Source organism: Staurois parvus, unplaced genomic scaffold (genome assembly GCF_062004578.1).
Source record: "Staurois parvus isolate SC_StPar_1 unplaced genomic scaffold, SC_StPar_1.0 ptg000126l, whole genome shotgun sequence".
Lineage (NCBI taxonomy): Eukaryota > Metazoa > Chordata > Amphibia > Anura > Ranidae > Staurois > Staurois parvus.
The window spans coordinates 2,016,926-2,043,400 of NW_028317922.1; the positions used below are offsets into that span (position 1 = coordinate 2,016,926).

Genomic DNA, 26,475 nt, shown 5'->3' on the forward strand with positions numbered 1-26,475 from the left:
CAATCATTTATTTAAAAACACTCACAATAAAAAGTACACTATTTCCTGTGTACTATGGATCAGGGGCGGACTGACCATTTGGAAACTCAGGCACTGCCCGAGGGCCCGGGGTCAGTAGGGGGCCCCATGAGATGCCCCTGGTACCTTTTTCATAGGCTTTTTTGAGTGTTGGCAAGGACACAGAGGCCCCATGATCCCCTATTGCACGGAGGCCCCATGAGTTGTCAGTCTGCCCCTGCTATGGATAACAACAGTGCTCCTCCAAACCTCTGCTGTTGCACCTACAACTCCAGGCTGCCCCATTCCCAGAAGAGCTGGAGTTCTAGGTGCAAAAAATTGTGTTTAATTGTATGTGATTTTTAAATCTGTGGAAGATGTATATTTAAATGAGATAGCGCTGCACTTTTTTTCATTTGGTTATTTTGATTTAGGGTGTGAATTGCACATTGGTACTGGCTAGCTCTAAAAAAATAACAGAAAAAAGGGTACAGAGTAGCAGCGCAGGAGAAAAAATAACTTTATTTGACCATAATGATAAGTGTTTATCATCCCCAAACGGAAAGAGTGTTTTAAAGGTCAACCAATCAAAGCTTGCTGAAAATGGTGCGAATACTTTGTAAAATCTTGCTGTACACACTGCACTCATACAGACTGACACCCGTGCAGCAAGGAAACATAAATGGCACTAAAAACATGCAAATAATGAAAGATTTGGTACCTAGACAGACACTAGCCATACGTTTACCATACCTGACACTAGAATATCATTCCTCAAAGCACAAACAGCATATTCTGACTTGGTAAATTCCGGCAACTTTGCCAGTGACTTCCATTCACCAGTCACTGGGTCATAGCATTCAGTGTAGGGCAGGTTGAAGCCTCCAACACGTTCACAACCTCCCACAACCACAATGACTTCAGAGTAGCCAGTAGACCTGTAAACATAAAAATCACACATATAAGTCACAAAATGCACTGTACTATGAAGTCTGTATTGTATTCATTTTTATATCAATTACAAATTCTGCAAGGTGTTAAACAGTAAAGAGCCCATTCACATTAGTCCCTCATTGGCAAGTCCAGTATCACACACAATCAGACTCCTTGAGTTAATTTTTTGGAGGATACCATTTCACCTTCTATTCATGAAAGGAAACTGAAGCACTTATACCAAGGGTTCTTAACCAGGGATCCATGGACCTATAAGCAGAGTTTCGGCTCCCCCTCCCAAAAATTAAAAGTCAGCAGCTACAAATACTGTAGCTGCTGACTTTTAATATTAGGGCACTCATCTGTCCAGGGATCCAGTGGTGCCTTCACCCTGAGCAAACTCTTCAAATCGGCTGGCGCCACCATCTTGGCTAAGGGAAACCGGCAGTGAAGCCTTGCAGCTTCACAGTCATTTTCCTACTGTGCATGCGTGAAGTACGATACGCTTTGCAAATGGGCTGCAGTCTTTTGGGACCTGTGAAGTGTCCCAGAGGGCTGCGGGGGGAAGGAGGGGGGTCAAACTTCCAGCTCAGTTTACTTCAGTGAACTGAGCTGGAAGTGGGAGAAGGAACCCATTAAAACCAGGTACCCTCTACTCCCTCCCCCCAAAAAGGTGCCAAATGTGGCAGCGGAGGGGGAAGGAGGCAGGTAAGCAGAGCTTCCACTTTTGGGTGGAACTCCACTTTAGGTCCATGGATGGGTTTCAGGAGGCCCATTAGGGTCAACTATAAATAACTTTCACATTCACTATACAACCCTCCCCTTTGTCCCAATAATGGGTTTTCTATTAAAAGAAATAAGAAACACACCCTACTACTTGCTTATAGAGCTGACTGCTAAGTGTCTCTTAAGTAATTGTTCTCCCATGTTTATAATTTAAATTTGTACCATCGTTCTCTGCACAACTGCAATCTTCTGCCACTCCATAATAGCAAATGCTAATGTAATAGTAGTAGTAGTAGTAGTGGTAGTAGTAGAAGTAGAGTGGCCAATACTGTTTGCATGAAAAGGAGTGAGTTTTTTGTGAAGATTGCTTACTATATTCAAACTTTGTATATGTCATACTCAATGCATTGCTGCCATGTGATTGGCTGATTAGCAATTTGTGTTACCAAGCAATTGAACAGGTGTACCTAATAAAGTGGCCAGTGAGTGTGTGTATAAGGAAAACAAATTTCAAAAACTAAAAGTAGATTCTGCATATTTACTACATGCAAAGTAGTGCATATGTGAATGTTTCAGGGGAGGGGGCCATAGTTGTATTCAGACTCTTAGATAGATACACAGAATATAACTAGATATAACATTTATAGGTAAAGTTGATCCAGGGAATATCCAATTGCCTCTCAGGGGATCAGGAAGAATTTTTTCCCCTGCAGGAGCAAATTTGATCATGCTTTGCTGGATTTTGTGCCTTCCTCTGGATCAACTCTGGGTGTAGGATTATAACTTTTTTTTAATGGTTGAACTGGATGAACTTTTGTCTTTTTCAGCCAGACTATGTAACTCTTAAAGGGGCCTGTGACTCAAAAAAGGTTAAGAACCACTCACCTAGAGGCATCCCCCATGAACACATACAAACTCTGTGCCTCTGTTGGAGAGTGAAACCATGAACCTGCTACTGCAAAGAACACTGCACTGCAAGACTAATTATAACTAACCATAAAAAGTGCACTATTTTCCCTTGCCTATTTAAATTATGGATAATGGTGATGAAGACAATGTTTTCAAGTATTTAAAATCATAGTATAAACCAGTGGTTTCCGAACTGTGGCCCAGGGGCAGTATGTGGCCCTTTGCTTGCTTTTATCTGGCCCTTCGGGCACTATTTTATTCACTGTCACCAATGAACAGCACAATTCCTCCCAATGACACCAATGATGGTGCACAATTCCTACCAATGACATCGACAATGATGCAAAATTCCTCTCAATGATATCAATGATGAGAGATTGTTTACTTCCACTGATGCTGGGACATTTTGCACTCCTGATGGCCACAGTCCGGCCCCCCCAACAGTGTGAAGGTAAGTAAACTGGCCCTTCATCTAGAAAGTTTAGAGACCCCTGGTATAAACCATTGTCTTGCCCAACTGTTAGGTAGACAGGCAAAGGGCTCCACCAGAGAAAAGAGACCACCCTCTCTTAAAGCTGAACTCCAGGCAGAGGCAAAACACATAGATCAATGCAGCTCTGTAATCAATAATACATCCTTTTATGTATTTTAGGAATGCAAGTAGTATAAGCACCTCTAAAGTTGAACTATACTCACTTCGACTCCAATGATGCAGTGTCCCAGAGCTCACTGACATCTTTGGCCAGCCTTCCTGCAGGTTAAAGATCTTCAGCCATTTCGATGGGCTGAACTGAGATAACATCACTTCCATGCATCGGCATTGCCAAAACTGTACACGGAGTCAAAACACTTTATTGCAGAAGACAGGTAGTGGGGTTGATTTGCTAAAACTGGAGAGTGCAAAATCTGGTACAGCTGTGCATGGTAGACAATCAGCTTCTAATGCAGGCCATAGATGGGTCGAAAATCGGCCGATTTTTCTTTTAAAAAATGAAAAATCGGTTGTTCAAGCGGCCGACGTTACCATCAATGGTAAAAAAAAAAAAAAATCGGCCGATTTTCATCCCGTCTACAGCCGGCAAAAGTGTCCTTGCAGAGAGCTCCGCTATTTCTGACAGTTCTCTGACAGTTCCTTGACATTTACAGAGGTTGCAACATTGTATCTATTTGTTTCCATTTAGGATACAGATGTTTTTATTCGGAAACAAATAGATACATTGTTGCAACCGCTGTAAATGTCAAAGAACTGTCAAAGAAATAGCGGAGCTCTCTGCAGAGACACTTTTTGCAGGACTGGAATTCCTTTTATTTTTCATCCTTCTTCTTCTCCTTCTTCATCATCATCCTCTTCTTCTTTTTCTTCATCATCATCCTCTTCTTTGTCATCATCATCCTCTTCTTCTTCATCATCATCATCCTCTTCTTCTTTTTCTTCATCATCATCCTCTTCTTCTTTTTCTTCATCATCATCATCCTCTTTTTCATCATCCTCTTCTTCATCATCATCCTCTTCTTCATCATCCTCTTCTTCTGCTTCTACTTCTTCATCATCATCATCCTCTTCTTCTTCATCATCATCATCCTCTTCTTCTTCTTCATCATCATCATAATCATCCTCCTCTTCTTCTTTTTCTTCATCCTTTCTTCTTCTTCTTCTTCTTCTTCTTCTTCTTCTTCGTCATCATCATCCTCTTCTTCTTCTACTTCATCATCATCCTCTTCTTTTTCTTCATCATCATCATCCTCTTCTTCTTCATCATCATCATCCTCTTCATCATCATCATCCTCTTCTTCTTCTTCTACTTCTTCATCATCATCATCCTCTTCTTTTTCTTCATCATCATCCTCTTCTTTTTCTTCATCATCATCATCCTCTTCTTCGACTTCTTCCTCTTCTTCTACTTCTTCATCATTCTCCTCTTTTACTTCTTCATCATCATCATCCTCCTCCTCCTTCATCATCATCATCCTCCTCCTCCTCCTTCATCATCATCATCCTCTTCTTCTTTTTCTACTTCATCATCATCATTTTCTTCATCTTCTACTTCTTCATCATCATCCTCTTCTTCATCTTCTTCTACTTCATCATCATCCTCTTCTTCACCTTCTTCTACTTCTTCATCATCATCATCCTCTTCTTCATCTTCTACTTCTTCATCATCATCCTCTTCTTCATCTTCTTCTACTTCATCATCATCCTCTTCTTCACCTTCTTCTACTTCTTCATCATCATCCTCTTCTTCTTCTTCATCATCATCCTCTTCTTCTTTTTCTTCAGCATCGTCATACTCTTCTTCTTCATCATCATCCTCTTCTTCTTTTTCTTCATCATCATCATCATCCTCTTCTTCTTCTTCATCATCATCCTCTTCTTCTTCTACTTCTTCATCATCATCATCATCATCATCCTCTTCTTCATCTTCTTCTACTTCTTCATCATCCTCTTCTTCTTCCTCTTCTTTTTCTTCTTTTTGTCTTCCTCTTGCAGGTCACTGCTCATGCGCAGATTTTTATCGGTAAAAAATCGGCCGATTAGCCCATTATTGCCACGAAAATCGGCCGATCGGCAAAATCGGCCGATTTTTTTCCAACTTTCCCGATTTAAAAAAAAATACCGAAAAACGGCCAAACAAATAGCCCACTAACGATCCGAAAATCGGCCGATTTTATTTTCGGCCGAAAAATCGGCCGATTTTCGACCCATCTATGGCCTGCATAACTTCAGCTCATTCAATTAGCCCTTGAGCAAAAAAAAAAAAACTGGATGCGGTTTGGTTTGTGCTGCACCAGATTTTGCAGCTTTAGTAAATCAACCCCAGTATGTCTCCTCTGCATTAAAAATCCTACCTCTTTGCCGATCGTGTTTATTGCAGTGAAAGATAGAAGGATAGGATACTGATAGGAGGAGAGAGCAGACTGACAATAAAGTGGAGTTCATCCGTGTGCTGCTCCTTCTTTACTGTCCAGTAATAAAGTAGGTGAAGGTAAAACATCTCTAATTAAAAGTGAAGCAACAAATACTGGATCTCCTCCTCTGCCAGGCAGAACTATGCTGTGTTGCAGAGTTGTGTAGATTTCAGGACTGTAGGGACAAAAATACAAATCCTTTTGACAGGCATAACAGCTCTGATATAGCATTTCATCTGAGTATTTAGCTGTTTGCATGGAGTTTAACTTTAATTTTTGCTTTTACTGTAGGGCAACTGTTGATCTGGAGCCACAGCTCCAGGTGTCAGCTCTTTTAAGAAAAACTAAAGTTGGAACTTGGCTACCAGAGGCAACAGCTCCAGTTTAAGTATTTTTTGCTCAGGGATTTTCTTCTTTTAAAGGCCGCACTTAACCACCCAGCAGGCAAAGACAAAATGTGTTTTGTGTATCTTTTTTCTATTATGCACTAAAGCTATAACTGGCTGAGATAAATGTCAATCAATGAGATAAGCACAATACTGACAATAGGCTGATGGCAGGTTTTCTGCTGGCACCAACCCATGTTAGGGCTGACAGATATATTGTGGTATTTTTAGATTAGTGTTCAAGGCATACTCATTTTTAAAACACTAAGGGACTAGTTTCCCATCCTAAATAAATAATAACTGGTTTTCTAGTATTGAAGCCAAAGGAAGATTTAATTTTAGCTTAGAATAGTTGTCTGTTTTCTGCTCAAATTTCCTAGCAACGATATGAAAAGTACAGAGGAGGCACATTGTTGGGAGGTGGCTTGTGTGCTTACATGGTGCACACAGATGACATTCCAGGATGAGTACATAATTTGAAATAAATAAAAAAATATCATCAGCACTATTGATTATGGGGGGCAATTTACTGATAAAACATCTGTAAAACCTAGCCCTGGTTTGACTTAATTTGAATAGCAAAGCAGTTTTGTGACCAAGAAATAATTAAAGGAGAACTCCAGCCAAAAGTAGTATTGAAGGGTTACAACTTCTATTAGCTTATTACTGCTGTCTGTGTTCCTGTTTGAGAGATTGCTCCTTTATTTTTATATATATATAAAAATATAAAACTTTTATAATATGCTGTACCCATATAGATATGGTCATTTATGTGAAAACGTCAAGAATAAATGGAATGTGTGTATGTAATCTGAGGCTGTCTATACACTATGCATTTTTTTGTCAATCATATAATCAATTTGAGCATTAAAGCGAAGTTCCAAATAATAAAAGTCAGCAGGTACAATAACTGTAGCTGCTGACTTTGAAAAACATCCACTTACCTGTCCCTCGATCCCGCATTGTCCTCCCCACAGCCCGGTTCACTGGCTGTCCTGTGTTCTCGGTGGCAGCATCTTCAGTGTGAGCATATGGCTGTGCACAAGTAGTGATGCACTTTCTGAATAGTCCCATAGTCTTCTTGGACCTGTCATGTTTTCTAAAAGACTATGGGCAGGGAGGAGGAGAAGACAAGTGGAGCAGGTACCTGCCAATTTCAGGTACTCACTTCCCCTTTGCTCCCCAAAGGTGACAGTCCTTAACAGGGACTGGGGGGCAGTCCTTAAAGAGGAACTTCCCCTTTTGGGTGGAGTTCCGCTTTAACTACTACAGTCAAAGAAACCTCAATTTACAAAACTAACACACCAGGATACAGATCTTTATTTTACAAAAAATTCCACTAAGATTTGGAAATGACAGTTTCATGGCTAAAATAAAGATCATTACCTTGGTTTTAAAGCTTTTTAATTGAGCTTATAATTGTACATACAACCAAACCCAAGCATGGAGCCTGTCAAAATAATGAATTAGAAATTGTTTTTAACTTATTAACATGAAAGTAATGAGATGTATTAGTGACCACTTTGAGGATTGATGGGTTTTGATATAAGCAAGCACAGCTTATTTTTGATGTTTGAGACGTATTTGAGATCATTCAGAATTCATTGACAGCTGTATTTGACCTGCAGTTGACCTTCTGATATGCACTTGACCTGCTTCGAACTGGTTTGACTTGTATGGAGAGACATGTAATTCTGAAAACCCTTTGGCCTTGGCCATTTGGATCACCAGTTCTCATAACTGCCTGCAAGTTCCGCCTGTTCACGAATGCCCACAAAGCAAACCGGTGATTTGACCATGCAGAGCAAAAGAAAGATTCACCTACATTAGAGGTAGAGGACTGGGTCACATGCTCTGAAGATATGCTACTGGGAGACTGGGCATTAAAGCGCACCTTGTATGGGCAAAGCACAGGCTTGCTTTAAGGATCCCATAGCTATTAAATAACACTCTCTTGACAAGGATATTATAAGGGGTTTCACAACCTACTGTCTCTGAACTATCTACAAATGCCACCAGCTGACAAAAATATTGCCTGAGGTCCTTTCAAATAAACCAGGAATGGAGGCATCTGCAATGTGCTCCCCCACCTAATTTTTCTCCATATCCTAAATGATGACGCAACCATTCATGTTCAGAGTAACATTGTCTAGCACAGTGGTCTCCAAACAGAGGTCCTTTGCTTGCATTTATCCAGCACTTGAGGCACTATTCCTCCCCCTATTACCAAAGAATGGGCATTGTTTACTCCAACTTGGCACAGTTCAGCCCCCCTAAAGTCTGAGGGGCAGAAAACTGTCCCTTTCATTAGAAAGTTTGGAGACACCTGGTCTAGCAGATGCCTACATGTGGTCACATCATTCCTACGCATCTACATGGCCAACAATACCTTGTATAAGAAATATTCTTTCCTTCCCTACATCCCTTAATCTGTTGGATTTCAACCATATCATGGCAGGGGCAACTTTGTATCTCTCTTGAAAAAGTAAGCACTGTGCATTTTTGGGGGGATTAGTTATGAAAGAAAAGCGGTATGAAATTTCATCTAGAACATAAAGTTGTGATCAAGTATACCTATATGTGCATATAAAATGTGTTACTGAACTTTATGAACAATATTGATCTGTGCACACCAAACTGTTGGCAATAGTATGTTTGACACCAGTAAACCTAATAGATAAAATGGATAGAAACAGTTAGGAAAGATGATTAGTTAGGAAAGATGATTAGCCAACGTTAAACCATTTTAGGAAATGCCAATGATTCCTATAGTAATGAGTGACAACCACTGATGTAATCACTCTGTAATATAATTGTATTGTTTCTCCACCTATGATGACTAACATACACTTTCACAAATATCATACATATTTCATAACTGAACAACAACTCGACTGAAAAGTAAAATATGGAGCAGTAAGCTAAAGACATCAAAAAGGTCAAACCTCCTTGGTCTGGTACGTGGTGACATCATCTCATTTCCCAGTACATGATATCTTCTGGCTTCATGTAGCAGCTGATAACACTCTGGGGTGTTCTGAATAAGCTGATCTACTTCTACTGTCTGAACAAAGTAGTTAGGATGGAGTAGTGGTAGTCTAACATGTGTCAAAAGTTCATGTAACATAGGCCTTCTGACATCAACATGGTGGTACACCCAGCGCATGACAGCTTCAAATACCAGCTCTTCTTTGCTGACAACCAAATCATCACTGCTGATATAATCAATGACCTCTGCTTTCCCCAGCTCCAAAAATTCCTCATGTTGAACAACAATTTCAAATGCCTGTTGTGCAAATGTTTTACACTTTGTGTAAAGCGTCTTGAGTGAGTGAGTGTCTGCAAAGTGTTGGATTCCAAGGCAGTTGCAAGGGTCAAGTTGCTCTTCCAAAAATTTTGCACATGCATCACGCAACACACCAATCTGAAACAAGCTGGAAGTTTCAAAGAGATATTGGACATTTTCTGTGGTAATTTTTACTTTTCCTGTATAAACATACTGGAGAAAGCAGTCCATGGCTTCTGCAAAAATCCCATTGATCTCCACCAGCATCTCTCTGCTTTCTCTGTGGTCATTGCAGAACATGGCTCGGAAATAGCTGCTGCAGGCCGACAGGATGGCTCGGTGACAGGGAAATTCTCTGCCCTCCACACAGATGACAACATCAGTAAACAGACGGCTTTCCCGGAACTCATTAAAGATCTGTAAGATGCTCTCAGAGTGAGAGGAACCAGAATTGAAGTCAAATACTTCATGTCCCATCAACTTTTGGTCCATCTCAAAAACTTTACGCTTAGTTGCAGGTGACTCACGAACTCCACTCTCCTCTCTGTTCAATCGACGTCCCAATATGAGTACCATTGTTCAGTTGTGTGGGTACACAACAGTCTGGAATTATTTAATATTCCACTACCTGCAAAGTAATCAGATCAGCAATTAAAATAAACAATTTCATAAAGTGCGTTATACATACATACAAAATGTGCTCTAATGCATATACATGATTTAATTCCGGCTGTCCAGCTTTGTGCTGGGACACATTACACTGTTTACTTTTTTTTGCTGTCTCCACTACCAGAGGTGCTTGGATGGGAATTGTGCAAGAAGCCACCCTTGTCATCTCGAGCTCTACTAACAGGCAAGTCACACCATAGTTCTACTTTATGGCTGAGACATTGAAATGTATCAGTGACTAACTTTAAAAACAATCAGACTCGCAAAAAGGAGAATGTGCATGCTCATGCGTAGGAACAAGTACGGTAGTGCCAACAAATTCTGGCGCCTGGTGGCCTATTTAAACCAAAAGCCCACCTAGTATCATTGCTGGATGATCTTTTTTGTATGACAGAAGAAACATAGTGGGTTCGATTTACTGGAATGGGAGAGTGCAAAATGGTAGGCAATCAGCTTCTAAATTGTTGTTCTAGTAAGCTTTGACAAAAAAAACCTGGAAGCTGATTGGTTTCTATGCAGAGCTGCACCAGATTTTGCACTCTCCAGTTTTAGTAAATCAACCACTGTCTCATAGATGTTTCCGCCTACTTGTTAGAACTTTTTTTGGGAATTATTAATGCGCAGTTCAGTGTACATTCTCCACATGATTCTGTGCTGTGATGATGTAACTTTGATGTGCATACAAGACTTGGAGAGAATGCAAGCACTGGGATCGCAGAGCTGGAGGGGATACCTTTGCTAGGTAAGTTTTCCAATATCGCTAGTATGCTGTGCTTAGTGGCACAGTATGGCATAAAACTCCTGGGGGCCCACAATGTTTTATTGGTCTGGTAGTTAAGTTCCGCTTTAATAAATCAGGGAAATGAGCAATGATAACATGCAAAGTAAAGTGACCTCTAGCAACCAATCATCTTTTAGTTTACTGAAATCAGATACGAATTCTGATGTCTTGTGGTTCAAAGTCCTGTGCATGTTACATGTTTTTCTTAAGCCAGCTATAGATGGCGCGAATTGAGCCATCTATGGGCAGGCTGATTGTACCCAAGTCGATCCACCAATCGACTTGGGTACAAGCAGCATGTCGGATTTTTACTTGCGATTATTGCCAGCGGCTATAGCTGCCACCAATAGTCACTATGTTCTTCCAGCAGGGAGGACTCCCTGCGCCCCCCTGCTGGGAGGACATAATAGCTCCGCAGAAGGGATTCCCTCTTCAACACTGATTGTGTTGAAGGGAGAATCCCATTATCTATGCCCTGCCTTAGCAAAAAATTTGAATATGCTAATTAAAAGTGTGAACTTTACCAAATATTTTTTTTTTTCTCTAAAAGCGTCCATTTTGCTTTCTACTCTGACGGGGAGGGAATCTACAGTAGTTTCTTAGGTTTAAGGTCAGAGATGTCATTCATGACAACAAACAGACTGCTGAATAGTGACAACTAACCGACTGCTATTGGATACAGCACATCCTTGCCCTCTGCATCATGTTATTACATAATCTCAACTGGTTTCATTTGTTTGGAGCTGGGCCATAACATTCTCTGGTAAAATGTTCCAAATCATGACAAAACTTGACAGTCTAATGTTTTGCCTGCGCAGGAGTTGAGGTGTGCTGTCAGTGCTTAAAATATGCATTTATTGTTGTGAAAGACTGTACTCCTCCTCTTGAACAAGTAACAACTTGCAATGCAGACCTGTCATGTCTTCGGGCTAGTGTCTGTTAAATTTTATACCAGTGTAGAGACAGAAAAGCTCTGTGCCATGAATGTTTAACAGGAAATATAAGAAGGAAAAGACATATTCTATAAAGTCTAAAAAAGTAGCATAACTGGGTCATTCAATCCCTCCAGTCTCAGAAACTAGACTTTCTAAATAATCACCTCCTATTTATCCAGCTGACTCATAAAACCAAGATTGTGAAAGCATACAGGTTATTTTACCATTTCCTGCCAGAAACATGGCCACAGCAGTGATTAATATACACACATCATAAAATGTCCTATTTTATTTCTTTTTTTTCTAATTTTACTTTATTATTATCTAAATCCAAGTCATGAAGATTCTTTTGAAGGTGCATATTTACAAAGAAAGGGGGAAGGATGCAAAGCACTACATATGTGTCTTCGCCAGCCTGAGGCAAGCATTGCAGTGCATTTTGGTGCTCTTAGAGGTATGGAAAAATGGATAGATATGGCCTAGCCCATTGTTACATGACTCCAATTAGCATCAGGATGCACTGCAATGCTTGATCCAGGCTGGCAAAAGGCACCTGTGTAGTATTTTGCATTTCTCACCAATTTACTCAGAAGTAAAGAATCACAAACTTTTAAAGATAGGCACAAGTGATCCTCAAAACTGAGTGGAAGGTACAGATGCACCATCCAGCCCCACTGCAGGCAACCTATAAAATCTATGACAGTGAAATCTTCCAAATGAGAGAATTCTCTCATTTCACTTGGCCCTTCCCTTCTTTTTGACATAATTGTTTCTATAGGGGATTGAAGGGAAGTCTCCTCTATGGGACAAGATGGCAAAACAAACTTGATAGGGATTTTAAGCCTTTCCTGCTCTATCAATAATGAATGTATTCTAATTCTTTTCTATGACTCGTGTTAAAAAAAACAAAACACAGCAGTTCAGTGCAAAAAGATATTATATAAAGCCTACCTTCTGGCTTGCCGTATGCACCGAAGAATGCAGGACAATTCAACCTAAGGTTTCTAGAAGAGTAAAATGAACAAGCCTTTACAGATTGTTTATGGACCTACCAGCTCATCAAATAATATAATTTGCCATGCTTTAATTTGACAATGCTACAAATCAAAAAAGACAAAAGCCCACTCCATGATCCAACCAAACCAACTGCTGTCAACACTGAATGGGGCTGAACAAATTCAATGACATTTCTATTGAGTTAGAAAAACTTTGGATACCATGGTGATAAGCAATATGTATTAACACTCATATTCACACACTGGGCACAGGATCCCATATAGCCAAATTCAAATCCAGAACTGCTGGTGTATGTTCGAAGTGTAAAGAAATGATTTGCATGGTTCCATCCCATATTCTGAAATGTATTTATTTCAGGTGCAAATGAGGAATAATCCTTTTATTTTTGGGGTATGTGATGGGATGATACATATGAATACCTTCTGTTTAAGTAGGCTTTACTGTGATACACATTGATTAGAGTGGAGGCTTTTTGATTCATTAAGTCCTTTCTCACCATTACCTCTATGGACCCCCTAACAAAGTCCCTCTGATGTAATATGTTAGGCAGAGATTGATGAGGCACAAACCGGAAGAGATGCCTGTATCCATACCTACAAGGTTTGCCTGGGAGTACAACGTGTGGCCAAGACAGCAGAGGGGACAGGAGAGGGTATTGCAGTAATCACTTCCTTTATACATGTTCTCAGTGCTCTTCACATGTGAGTTTTTAATTTTGTTTTAACAAATGTTATGGTTTTACACCATATACTGCTTGTCTTATTCCTTTGAGCAATGTTGAGATGTAACCTGGGAGGTCTATACAAAGGAAATGTTGCCACCATCTACCATTAAAGGAGAACAAGCCTGCTTGACCTATCTAATGACCTATCTAATGTATGTTAGCTTAGGTTATGTAAAGTGCTGGTCCTGTGGAGTGGGACAACATGAGGGTGTGCTCACCATGTGATGGAATTTATGCATGGACTTTAATGATTTGGAAGACTCAGTGCACCTTTGGGTGAACAGTGTGGACACTCGCAATTCATATACTTTTTCACTGATGGATTTGGATTTATCTTAACATTGAGTTAAACTTTTATTGATTCATCTACTTGAGTACATTATGTCTTTATTGTATACACAGTTATTTGTGGGGTATTGACACATTTTTTTTATATTTTTTTAGTATTGTTTTAGCACTGCGCTTTATAAGTATTATTCATATTTGTTTTCTTTATGGTTATACTGTCTTGTTGTGTACTGTTTGGAAATCTTCCCATTAACCTTAGCTAACTTCATATGTTATACTTTTTGCCTCTCAGTTTCTCGACAGCTTCCTCACACACCTACACTTTGAGGCCATAACCTTATCAATGCAGGGTTTGTTACTGGGATGTGTTCTGGCAGGAAGGAACTGCTGCGCTACTTGAGGCCATGGGCAACACCTCAAAGTTTCAGAAATGAAATGCCTACATTAATAAAAGCCAGACAGAATATATGGGATGTAGCTGTCAAATCGTGGGTTATAATTATGTCAAAAGGGAGAAAATAAACCTCAATTGCAATTTTAATAATCCACTATTCATAGTACACGAGCCATAGAGAAAAGGTAGAGGATCACGACAGAGTATGGGCTCATTTATTACTGGCATCACACGTAGAAGCAAGTCAAATGCAATATGCATTGAGGCTAAAATGTCTTGTTTCTGAGTTTCTTTGATTTTTCTTTGAGTTGCATTTCTTTTCTTTTTTTTCAGTGTAGTCAGAGGTTTATCAGTATTACAATATTTTACAGTGGTCATGCAGAGAAAAGCAACTTCAAAAACAAGCCTAAGCCGTGTTTTTCCAAGCTTGGGGGTTTAATTATTTAATTGGCCAGAATATTAAAGAATATGTAAACCCAACATTCCATATTCCGGATATGTGCCTGCTGTACCATGTATTTGTATGAAAAAGTATCTTGTCCTCTTTGTATTGCTTAATTTTTGGGAAATCCCTGGTGTTCCTGCTAGTCCCTCAGCTTTCCTATTAAAAACTGACCACACTAAGCAGGAGAGCACACCGTGGTCAGTTCTCTAGCTGTGCTGGGAACTCCGTGTTTTCTCCACCAATGATCAGGCTTGTGCTGACCCCCCCCACCCATACAGCCATTTCCTGGGAAGATTAGTATGCTGCTGTTTCTCCTCCCCCCTCTCTTATGCTCCTTTCACATGGGCAAACAGATCGGATCCACCTGTTTTTGAGGAAGACCCATCAGACCCTCTACGGAGCAGCGGGTGTAAACGGACATGTGTCCATTTACACCTGCCCACATCAATCCTATCCGCTAATAACAGACAGATGGTGATCTGTTCTCCTTCTGTCTAGAGCAGGGGTCTGCAACCTTTAAGACATAAAGAGCCACTTGGACCCGTTTCCGAGAGGGAAAAAAAGACTGGGAGCCGCAAAACCATTGCAACATTTAAAACAAATCCGACACTGCATATATTGCAAAAAACGCTCTGGTCATGAAGGGGGTTTAAGGGCCCAGTAAGCAAAGGGTTAATCAGGGCCACAGTGTATCGTCATAATCACAATCATAGCCTTAGGTCAGTGGTGGGCAACCTTTTTTTTCGACTGAGCCAAATCTCGCCAAAACCACGATTGAAATTTATTTTGAGAGAAACATTTTTAAAACTGAAAATACATCCCCCATATAGTAATTCATCCCCCATATAGTAATTCATCCCCCATAGTAATTCATCCCCCATAGTAATTCATCCCCCATATAGTAATTCATCCCTCATATAGTAATTCATCCCCCCTATAGTAATTCATCCCCCCTATAGTAATTCATCCCCCGTAGTAATTCATCCCCCCTATAGTAATTCATCCCCCCTATAGTAATTCATCCCCCATATAGTAATTCATCCCCCCTATAGTAATTCATCCCCCATATAGTAATTCATCCCCCATATAGTAATTCATCCCCCCCATAGTAATTCATCCCCCATATAGTAATTCATCCCCCCCATAGTAATTCATCCCCCATAGTAATTCATCCCCCATAGTAATTCGTCCCCCATATAGTAATTCATCCCTCATATAGTAATTCATCCCCCATAGTAATTCATCCCCCCCATAGTAATTCATCCCCCATATAGTAATTCATCCCCCATATAGTAATTCATCCCCCATATAGTAATTCATCCCCCATAGTAATTCATCCCCCCTATAGTAATTCATCCCCCCTATAGTAATTCATCCCCCGTAGTAATTCATCCCCCCTATAGTAATTCATCCCCCCTATAGTAATTCATCCCCCATAGTAATTCATTCCCCATATTGTGTGAATTCACTTACCTTTGCTCCGCGCGTTCCTCTCGCTGGGTTCCCGCGCCGTTCTGGTCTTCAGGGCGGACTGTGAGAGGAGAGGAATTCGTCACGCTGCCCCGCCTACATCCGGGCTGCCCCGCCTACATCCTGACAGCCAATGTTTGCCAGCGGGCGCCCGGCACACAGAAGATCTGCATTAAAAGAGCCGCGGCTTGCCGACCCTATTGCCTGTCACCTGGTGGGCAGTGTGCTCCGGAGCCACAGGAAAGGTGAAAAAGAGCCGCATGCGGCTCCGGAGCCGCGGGTTGCCGACACCCGGTCTAGAGGATTCAATTGGATGGCAGTCAGGTGTGGATGGACAGGAAGTCCGTTTACATCTGACCGCCCATAGTGTACAGCAGGCTGTATCTGTGTCCACTCTGCATAATCTCAGTGGGGATCAGCGGACAAATCTCCAGCTTGGAGTCCGCCCCCTGTGGAAGGGATCTAATGCAGCTGAGATCAGATGGTATGTAATCACTTAATAAAAAAGGGAAAAAATGTATTTATCCACTTGACCTCTGGAAGATTTACCCCCCTTCCTGACCAGGACATTTTTATGCAATACAGCGCTGCGTTTCATTGACTGACAATTGCGCAGTCATGCAACACTGTACATAAACTAAAATTTCTGCCATTTTTTTCCCCACAAATACAGCTTTTTTTGGTGGTATTTGATCACCTCTGTGTTTTTACTCTGCGTTATAAGCAAAAAACATTTGATAGTTTTGGAAAAAAAAAAAGTATTTTCTGCTATAAAACATATCCAATAAAATGTTTTTAAAAAAATCACATTTCTTCATAAAATTTAGGCCAAAATGTATTCTGCTAAATATTTTTGGTACAAACATCTCAATAAGTGTATATTGATTAGTTTGCACAAAAGTTATAGTGTCTACAAACTATGGGACATATACTGGAATTTTATTTTTTTTTTAAATTTGGTATTAGTAATAGCGGTGATCAGCGACTTATAGCGGGACTGTGATATTGCGGCGGACATTTATACACTAACCGACAATAACCAGTGACACTAATACAGTGATCAGTGCTATAAATATGAACTAATGACAATGGCTGGGCAGGGGTTAAACGCAGGGTGATCATATGGTTAACTGTGTTCCTAGCTATGTGCTTGGCGTACACTTGGTGGTGCTTTTACTAGGGGAAGTGAAGGATGGTGTTCCCAGCTTTGCAGCCCACCTCAGATCAGACCATCTTGAATAAACTGCAAAAACACACACAAGAGGGTGCAAACGCCTAGCATATTACCACCATGAACATTTATTTACTCCCAAAACAATTGCATACTCACAAACATGATACACTTGTTTTTAGATGTATTTCTGAGTATGCAGTTGTTTTTGGAGTACATAAATGTTTATGGTGATAATGCGCTAGGTGTTTGTGCACCTATGTTTTTTTATATCTATACACAAATGTTTTACCTTTCATTTCTATTTAAAACTGAATGGGTTGTTTTACAAGATGAGGGTTTACACTCACCAGCCACTTTATTAGGTATAACTTGCTAGTGCCATGAAAATATCCCCCACACCATTACAGCACCACCACCAGCCTGAACCGTTAAAACAAGGCAGGATGGATCCATGCTTTCATGTTGTTTATGCCAAATTCTGACCCTACCACCAGAATGTCGCAGCAACCAGTCTATCCATTCTCCTCTGACATCAACAAGGCATTTTCGTCCACACAACTGCCGCTCACTGGATATTTTTTCTTTTTCAGAGCATTCTCTATAAACCCTAGAGATGGTTTTGCGTGAAAATCCCAGTAGATCAGCAGTTTTTGAAATACTCAGACCAGCTCGTCTGGCACTAACAACCATGCCACGTTCAAAGTCACCTAAATCCCCTTTCTTCCCTATTCTGATGCTCGGTTTGAACTTCAACAAGTCATCTTCACCACGTCTACATGCCTAAATGCATTGAGTTGCTGCCATGTGATTGGCTGATTAGCAATTTGTGCTACCAAACAACTGAAATAAAGTGGCCAGTGAGTGTATAATCACTTTAATTTATTCTGGCTATTGAAATGAATAAACACCCAAGCGCTATATGTGTCTAGTGCTTAGGCATGTTTACATGCATTTAGGCACGTTTTGGTGTTTTTCAGCCAAAACAATCATTTTTTGACCACACAAGTGATTTTTTTTTTCTGCCTCTAAACTTTTGTAAATGCCTATGTGTACATGGACACATAGGCTAACATCGAGGAGCGTTTAGAGGCAGAAAAAAGCAAAATGCTTGTAAAACAGTGTGCACAAGGCCTTATGTGGAGCTACTGGAAATGCTGTGCTCAGAAGACATCCAGTAGGTGGCCCTGCATTCACCTGGCAGCACAATGCTTTCACAGCACAACAATGGAATAATACATCGGCAAGTCCTTAGCATGACCTAGTATTTTTTTTCCTCCAGGTTTGCTCTTGGAGACCTGTATTGTTCCACCCACCGGTTGTCTTTACAACACTAGCAACCACAGATATAGAAACACATCGTTGTCTGTCAGATCATCACAAACCAGCTAGCAGAAACTCCTTAACAATATTTACAGTCACGGAGGTAGAACAGGTATGTTAGCCGAGTGCAAATAATGGCAGAGGAACAGATTAACCTGTTAGCTGCCTCCCCGACATCTGCTGTACAGGAGATAACAGATATGTATGGAGTAGAGATTAAAGCTTTATTTGACAGTATACCTTCATGTCACACGGTAATACAGCTGATTATGTACTCTATATTCCCAGCACAGAATGGAGCATGAGCAAATAAAGCCCTTACTTAGCATGAATGTATACCAAAGGCAGTATACTGGAAAGCTGGATCACATGCATCAATCATCCCAAACACTGGATTGTCATCCACAAGTGTACCTTAACCACTTGCCTTCCGGAAGGTTTTACCCCCTTCATGAGCAGGCCATTTTTTGCTATACAGCACTGCGCTACTTTAACGGACAATTGTGCAGTCATGCAATGCTTTACCCAAATTAAGTTGATATCTTTTTTTTCCCACAAATAGAGCTTTCTTTTGCTGGTATTTGATCACCAATAGGTTTTTCATTTTTTATGATATAAACGAAAAAAGATTATTGGATATAAAAACATATCCAATAAAAACTTCGAAAAATAAAATTTCTTCATAAATTTAGCCTAAAATGAATTCTACTACATGTCTTTGGTAAAAAAAATAAATGTATATTATTTAGTTTACGTGCTATGGTGTGTGTATATATATATATATATATATATATATATATATATATATATATACACACACACACACACATATATATTGGAATCTGTATTTATTTTTTATACTAATAATGGCGGTGATCAGCAGGACTGTGTTAGTATGGCGGGCAATCTGACACTAGCTGATGCTGGCTGGGGGGATACACCGACACAGACATCAACAGTGACACTAATACAGTAATCAGTGCTAATACTATATGTAGGGCTGAGTAGCAGCCTGGTTGTGATAGCTAGAAGGGGTCAAATTGTGGTCAGAGCTGAGAGGCTCTGCAGGCCAGCCCTCTGGAATCTCCCCCAGCTATAGAACTTTGGAGAAAGATCTAGAAGCAGTGAGTGAATCTGAGGAGTTGCTGGTCTATGCTTTTGGAGGATCCCAGCCAATCCCCAACAGGAGGCTTGGCAAGGGTCCAGGACAACCTTTAATAGTAACCGAGCATGCTCAGCTGCAGAGTTGTTGGAGGGGAGTTCGGGTGGAAGTTGGAGATGCGTGCTGTGCTGAATCACAGCACAGACTGGGTGGCGGGCAGACGCGCCCCCAACCTGGCAGAATGGATTGCATTCTAGGTATGCGATCCAGCGCAGAACGGCCATCCTGCCACTCTATATGTAAGTGGGGTGGTCCGCAAGCATTTAAAGGCTAAAGTCAATTTTTCTAGAAAAATATCCTAAGTAGTTAAGGGGCCCCAGGAGATATGAAAAAATGTGTACAGCTTTTTAAAACGATCATTAATTTAATTGTTTAACATGTAGGCCATTTGTTTCAGCTCAGAAGCCTAGCTAAAAAACTTCTAACTAGCAACCCCTAAGTCCTGTCTTGTTGCTACCATTGGTTTTCAGTTCTGCAATGCTGCAGCAGTGGCTGCATCCAATCTCATGCAGCCACCGTTTGGGTTTTCTGAAAGCCGCGGTGCCAGCTGTAAGAATACAATAGCCAGCAAGAGAGATTTGTCCATCTACATCCCCAGTGCTCAATCTTTGGTATATGACACATGGCCCTCAGACCTCAACAGTCTCCAGTGGGAACATTGAATAGGTTATAGTACTGATCTCTACTAGCCTCACGTAACATGCTCACATTTTCATATTGTCTCCTGTAGCATATCCCCACCAAGTATATACTATAGCATTTCTGCAATCTCTGACCCTCATTTAGTCTATTAGGTTTACAGTTTCTGACAGTCCTCTCAATCATTACAAATGCTGAATGTTATTTGCGGGCCTTTGGTGATGTCAGGGGCTGCATTTGAGGCCCCCTTTAGCTCATAAGTTGGCAACCACTACTCTACACACTTTAGTGTGGATGAGTGAATTGACTGATTTCTCTCGTTCAGCCCACTGAAAGAAATATATTACAATGTATGGCCAGCTTTAGCTACCCCTAACGTCACTCCCATCAGCCTCTGGCAAAGCCCTCAATACCAGTCTTCCTAAATTTCACATTTTTTTCAGCATATTTATCTGTTTTACCGTAGTTCAGCTTTACTATAGAACAGTACAGACCTTGATCATTGTTCAGATTTTGATTGGTGCCTATAAACATGGGCACTCGAGTAGGGTGCCTGATGTAGGCTTTACACACCAGCTGAATGCTCCCCAGGTGCTGGGACTAAAAGGCTACAATGAGCTGGGTGTCTCAATGCTCATAAGTGGTTTGCTTTGAAGGGTGTGTGCAGCATCTGGTGGGCACTAAACTATGTCAGCTGTCCCTGTTGGCCCTACCAACCAGCTCCCCCTCCTTTACCCCACATTATTGAGCTAAGGAGAGAGCCAACAAGGCAAATCTAATTAGACCAGCCCATGGAGTCTTTTGTTCAGCCACTGTATTTATATGAACAAAGAGATGTAACATTTCACAGTAAAGGTCACTATATTCAGTTCAAGCCACCTGACTTGGCTCTGGCATAACAAATAACTGACACATCCCTGTCAGCTATGTCATTATGTAGTAGACGTTCTGTCCAGTCACTTTTGTGATTAATAGAATTCTGTTAGTCAGCACAGCCATGAGGGTGACACCATTGCTCTGCTGGAGTTAAACAGTATGTGAACCTCAACAATGAACTTTTCTTATTTTATCCCTTTTGCTCTGTCAAATAAACAAATCCAAGCATTTTGTTATATCTGTTTGATAAATGCAAAATATACTTGTTGATCTTGCCCCAAATTCTGTCAGCTGATAACTTCCTGTGCTTTCTACCTGTGTTGCCCTTTTCAAGTTACATTGTTCCAGCTATCTTTGAGGATCGTAGAGGAAGGCCCCCTTTCACACAGGACAAATTGTTTCAATCAACAGGGGATCTGCTCACAGATCCCCTGCTGGTCTGAGCAGAGCGAGAAGATGACAGGTCTGTGTCTGCTCAGTTTCTGCAGAATGGACACGGACAGAGCCCACTCTGCCCTATGGGTGCCTGGAAGTAAATGGACTCCACTGGTAATGTAAAGGAATGATAAAAATATATGAGCGCTGGGTGACGGAAAAAGATAGAAAGCAGCCAGCAGAAAGAGGAAAACCTAAAAATCCTCCAATGTAGAAAGCAATACATTTTATTGGTTTCTAAAATGGACTCCACTGTCCATTTACACTCGACTGCCCTCTGATCAGATCTGCCCAAATGGAAGAGGGCTGATCCTCTTCCACTTTTTTTTATCAGACCGGATCGGATCCAGAGGTAGGCTGGTGTAAACGGGCACAAGTCTGTTTACACCCACCTGTCCATAGGAATGCATGGACCTTCTGGTCCTTTAGGCCCACATTAAAAACCGAAAGGCAGACCTGATCAGATTGCCCACATGAAAGAAGCCGAAAAGTATAGAGAAGAGGAGGGTGGAGGGTTATTATAGCCCTGTTGTAGGGTGCCAACAATGTTTCTCTATAGAGAAAATACAATGGCAGGACCCTGGGTGAAAATAAAGGAATAAAAAAGTCTGAACAAGGAGAACAAATGCAGCCACCACATCTAAGGACTGGTAAGCTGAAATGCATTACATTTTTTCTTGAGTTAAAATACACTTTAAAGCAATAGTAAAGTACATTTTTAAACATTCCCCAAACAGCCAGCTTATATTACCTACCTAGTGTAGACCAGAATGAAAGCCTCCAAATGCTTACCCATCAATAGATATGGATGTAATACTGTGCTGTGATGTCCCTTGCACAGTGTATTGCTAATTCTTGGCATCCAGGACTGTGCCGAGATCTGCAGAGTTCCTTGCTTTGTTTACGTCACGGCTATCTCCAGCAAAGCGCTCTGCTCTCGGGAGTTTCTGTTCTTTTCTTTTCTGAACCCTCCATGAGACCTGCTTTGGTCTGTGCATGTGCAGAAGTTATGGTTAAAGTGAGTTAAGGGCAGAAGCAGCAAAGCCAGAGAACTTCCAAAATGGCACTAGTGAGGACAAAAGGCCTACAAAAAACATAGTAAACTTTTGGTTTATGGAATACGGTGTTGTCATCTCCCCACCATCAGAATGCTGATTGGACAATGAAGGAGTCACAGCACACTGATAAGCAATCAATCCATTCCTCTCACTCTGCTCTCTCACCCTGTCTGCATTGTGTCTGTCAACACATCTGCAAGTTAGAGAGCCTGATCAGACTGTCAATGCACTGACAGTATGTGAAAATAGCATGTGGGCCTGGATGAATGTTTTCCATACCTGGCACCCAAATTAAACATCTAAAACTTCACAATATAGTAAACAGGTATCTCCTCTTCTAGTTTGTTTAAAGCCTGAATACCATGTAACATAAAATCACTGAAATGTGAGCCACATTAACTCTGTACCTTCTTCAAATAACCTGATCACGTGTTCTGCCCATATGAAGCTATATGAATGGCTTGTTGAATATGCTAACAAAAACTATGTTTAGACTGGGATTATGTCTTCAGTTTCTGTGGTAAATAAATTCAGACTGTCTAGTACTTGGCTTTATTTTACCACATGTCCACATAAATTACCTCTTATTGTATACAATGGCCCAGTTTATTGTGAAAAATAAAGGTTAGGGCTTTGTATATTATGGAAGAGTGTCCATGTATCTGATTGTAAAGTATCATTTTGTAAGGAGTGTGTGATCCAGGACATTGGAGCTGTACATTAAAAGTTTAATTCTGATAGTTGCAAAATAGACATTTTTTGATGTCTAAAAAATAATGATCCTGATGGCTGAGGACAGTAAAGTAGACTGTGGTATCATATTATCACAGTACAGTGCTGGAGAACAAAATCCTTTCTTTTTATCCCATACGGTCTATGACTTGGTGTCTAATGTTTCCTCTGTGCCTGGAGAAACCTGAGGTCCCAGTGTCAATATCATTACCATCAAACAGAATCTTTGGAAGCTACTAAAGCAAATGGCACCTAAGAAGTTGTCATATATGGATAATTTATTTCAAAGTCTTTTTCACGATTCAACCAAGCTACCCCACATCATCACTCACAAGCCTATCCAGATGACTTCATGACACACACATACAGTCATAGCCACAAAAATTGGCACCCCTGCATTTCTGTCAGATAATGCACCACATCGCCCAGAAAATTGTTGTAGTTACAAATGTTTAGGTATTCTCATGTTTATTTCTTTTTGTTTGTATTATATAACACAAAAAAGTGGAGAAACAAAAAGCCAAATCTGACATATTCCACGCAAAACCCTAAAAAAGACTGGACATAATTATTGGCACCTTTTCAAAATTGTAAGAAATAATTGCATTTCAAGTTTGTGATGCCCCTGTAATTTGTAATTAAACTCACCTGTATCAATTAACAGATCTTAATGTTCTTGTGTCCACTGTGCACAACATTGTCAAGAAGCTTAAAGCCCATGGCACTGTAGCTAATCGCCTTGGACGTGGAAGAAAGAAAAAAACTTGATTGCAATAAAGGGCTGTTCGAATGGTGGATGAAGAACCTCGATCAACTTCCAGACAAATTCAAGCTTACCTTCAGGCACAGGGTACAACTATGTCAGCTTACACTATATATCGCCATCTGTATGAAAAGGGATGCTATGGTAGGAGACCCATGAGGACTCAACTGCTGACACAGAAACATAAAAAAGCCATATTGGAGTTTGCCAAAACTCACCTGAGGAAGCCAAAATCCTTTTGGGAGAATGTGCTGTGAACAGATGAAACAAAACTACAGCTTTTTGGTAAAGCTCATCTTTCTACTGTTTTCAGAAAAAGAAATGAGGCCTTTAACCATTTGCCCGCCTCCCTATAGTAGAAGTACTGCTACAGGGTGGATCCGCTGCACAAAATCACGTATATATACACGTGATTTGCATTTCTACACCGCCCTACCTGTGCGATCGCCATGTACAGCTAACAGGGGATAGACCTGTGTGCAAACAACACAGGTCTCTCTCTTGCTTGCAAGGACATGCTGCTTTGTATTTCTCTGCACAGCAGAGAAATACAAAGCAGCATGTCTCCGTAGTAAAACAACACACAGCACACAGTTAACCTTTTGATCGACCAAAAGTTAACCTCTTCCTGCCCAGTGTCATTAGCACAATGTCTGTGCTCTTTATTAGCACTGATCACTGCATTAGTGTCACTGGGGATGTCAGTGGCAGTTAGTCAGTTCCCACCCAGTGTCAGAATGCCCACCTCAATCCCACTATAAAGTCTCTGATCACCATTATTACTAGTATATAAAAAAAAAAACAACTCCAGTATATATACCGTCATTTGTAGACGCTATAACTTTCACGTAAACCATTTAATTTACATGTATTAGGATTTTTTTTTAGCGAAGACATGTAGCAGCACACCTTTTGGCCTAAATTTATGATGAAAATTTGATTTTTAAATTTTGTTTATTGGATAAGTTTTACAGCAGAAATTCAAAAATATTGGAGTTTTTTTTTTCAAAATTGTCCGGATTTTTTTGTTTATAGTGTAAAAAATAAAAACCGCAGAGGTAATCAAATACCGCAGAAATAAAACTCTATTTATGAGGAAAAAAAAGGACATGAACTTCATTTATGTACAGCGTTGCATGACTGCGTAATTGTCAATTAAAATAACGCAGCGCCGTATTGCAAAAAATGGCCTGGTCAGGAAGGGGGTAAATCCTCTGGAGTTCCACCCAAAAGATTGGCCAAAAGATATAAAGATTGGTCCCCCGCTCCCCATTAAGGATTGGCACCTTTGGGGAGCAGGGGGGAATGGGTACCCGAATTTGACAGGTACGAGCTTCCACTTCCGCTGCAATCGCCTAGGCGGAAGTTGTACTCCTACCCTCCCTCCCCAAAGTCTTGTGGAACACGTGACAGGTCCCAGAAGATGACGGGGACATTCAGAAAGCGCAGCGCTATTCATGCATGAAGCTGCAAGCTGTCACAGCCAGGTGCCCACACTGAAGATGCCGGCGCCTGGAATACAGGACGGCCAGTGAAACGGCTGCGGCGGGGGCAACGTGGGATCGTGGGGCAGGTGAGTGACTGTTTTTTAAAAGTCAGCAACTACAGTTTTTGTAGCTGCTGACTTTTATTTTTTTTACAGAGTGAGTGGAACTCCGCTTTAAAGAAAGGAATACAGTCTCTACAGTCAAACATGGTGGAGGCTCACTGATGTTTTGGGGCTGCTTAAGGCACTGGATGTCTTGACCACGTACATGGCATTATAAAATGTAGAGCCCAGTGTCAGAAAGTTGGGTCTCCGTCAGAGGTCATGGGTCTTACAGCAGGACAACAACCCAAACCACACATCAAAAAGCACCCAGAAATGGTTTCAGACAAAGCACTGGAGAGTACTGAACTGGCCAGCAATGAGTCCAGATCTCAATCCCATAGAGCACCTGCGGAGAGATCTTAAAACAACAATTGGGAAAAAGAACCCTTCCAATCTGAGAGACCAGAAGCAGTTGGCGACAGAAGAGTGGTCTAAAATTCCAGTAGAGAGGTAATTAGAAACTCATTGATGGTTACAGGAAGCAATTGACTTCAGTTATTTTTTCCAAGGGGTGTGCTACCAAATATTAAACTAAGGGTGCCAATAATTTTGTCCAGTCCATTGCTAGGGTTTTGCATGGAATGTGTCAGATTTGGCTTTTTGTTTCTTCACTTTTTGTGTCACACAATACAAAACAATAAACATAAGAATGCCTAAACATTTGTAATTACAACAATTTTCTGGGCAAAGTGGTGCATTATCTGACAGAAATGCAGAGGTGCCAATATTTTTGGTCAAGACTGTACATAGTAGCTATACATAGCTAACAGATGTGTAAAGGGCGATTACCATGTACACTACATGGCCACAAATTGTGAAAACTTGACCATCACAGGTGTTTTCAGTGAAGAATTAATG

At 40.8% G+C, this 26,475-nt stretch overlaps 1 protein-coding gene across 3 annotated transcripts in view; it reads right to left on the reverse strand.

Annotated features, from left to right (window-relative positions):
- KLHL24 (kelch like family member 24) overlaps window positions 1-26,475 on the reverse strand; it is a 92,103-nt gene that overhangs the window by 29,954 nt on the left and 35,674 nt on the right. For 2 of the 3 annotated variants that reach the window (XM_089672344.1, XM_089672342.1), the window contains exons 3-5: window positions 12,481-12,533; window positions 8,804-9,772; window positions 751-935 (exon numbers count right to left, since the gene is read on the reverse strand). In XM_089672344.1, the coding sequence (XP_089528470.1) occupies window positions 751-935; window positions 8,804-9,720 (1,102 nt within the window). In that variant the 5' untranslated portion in view covers window positions 9,721-9,772; window positions 12,481-12,533. The remainder of the gene's footprint in view (window positions 1-750; window positions 936-8,803; window positions 9,773-12,480; window positions 12,534-26,475) is intronic. The other variant, XM_089672343.1, reaches the window with a different exon arrangement.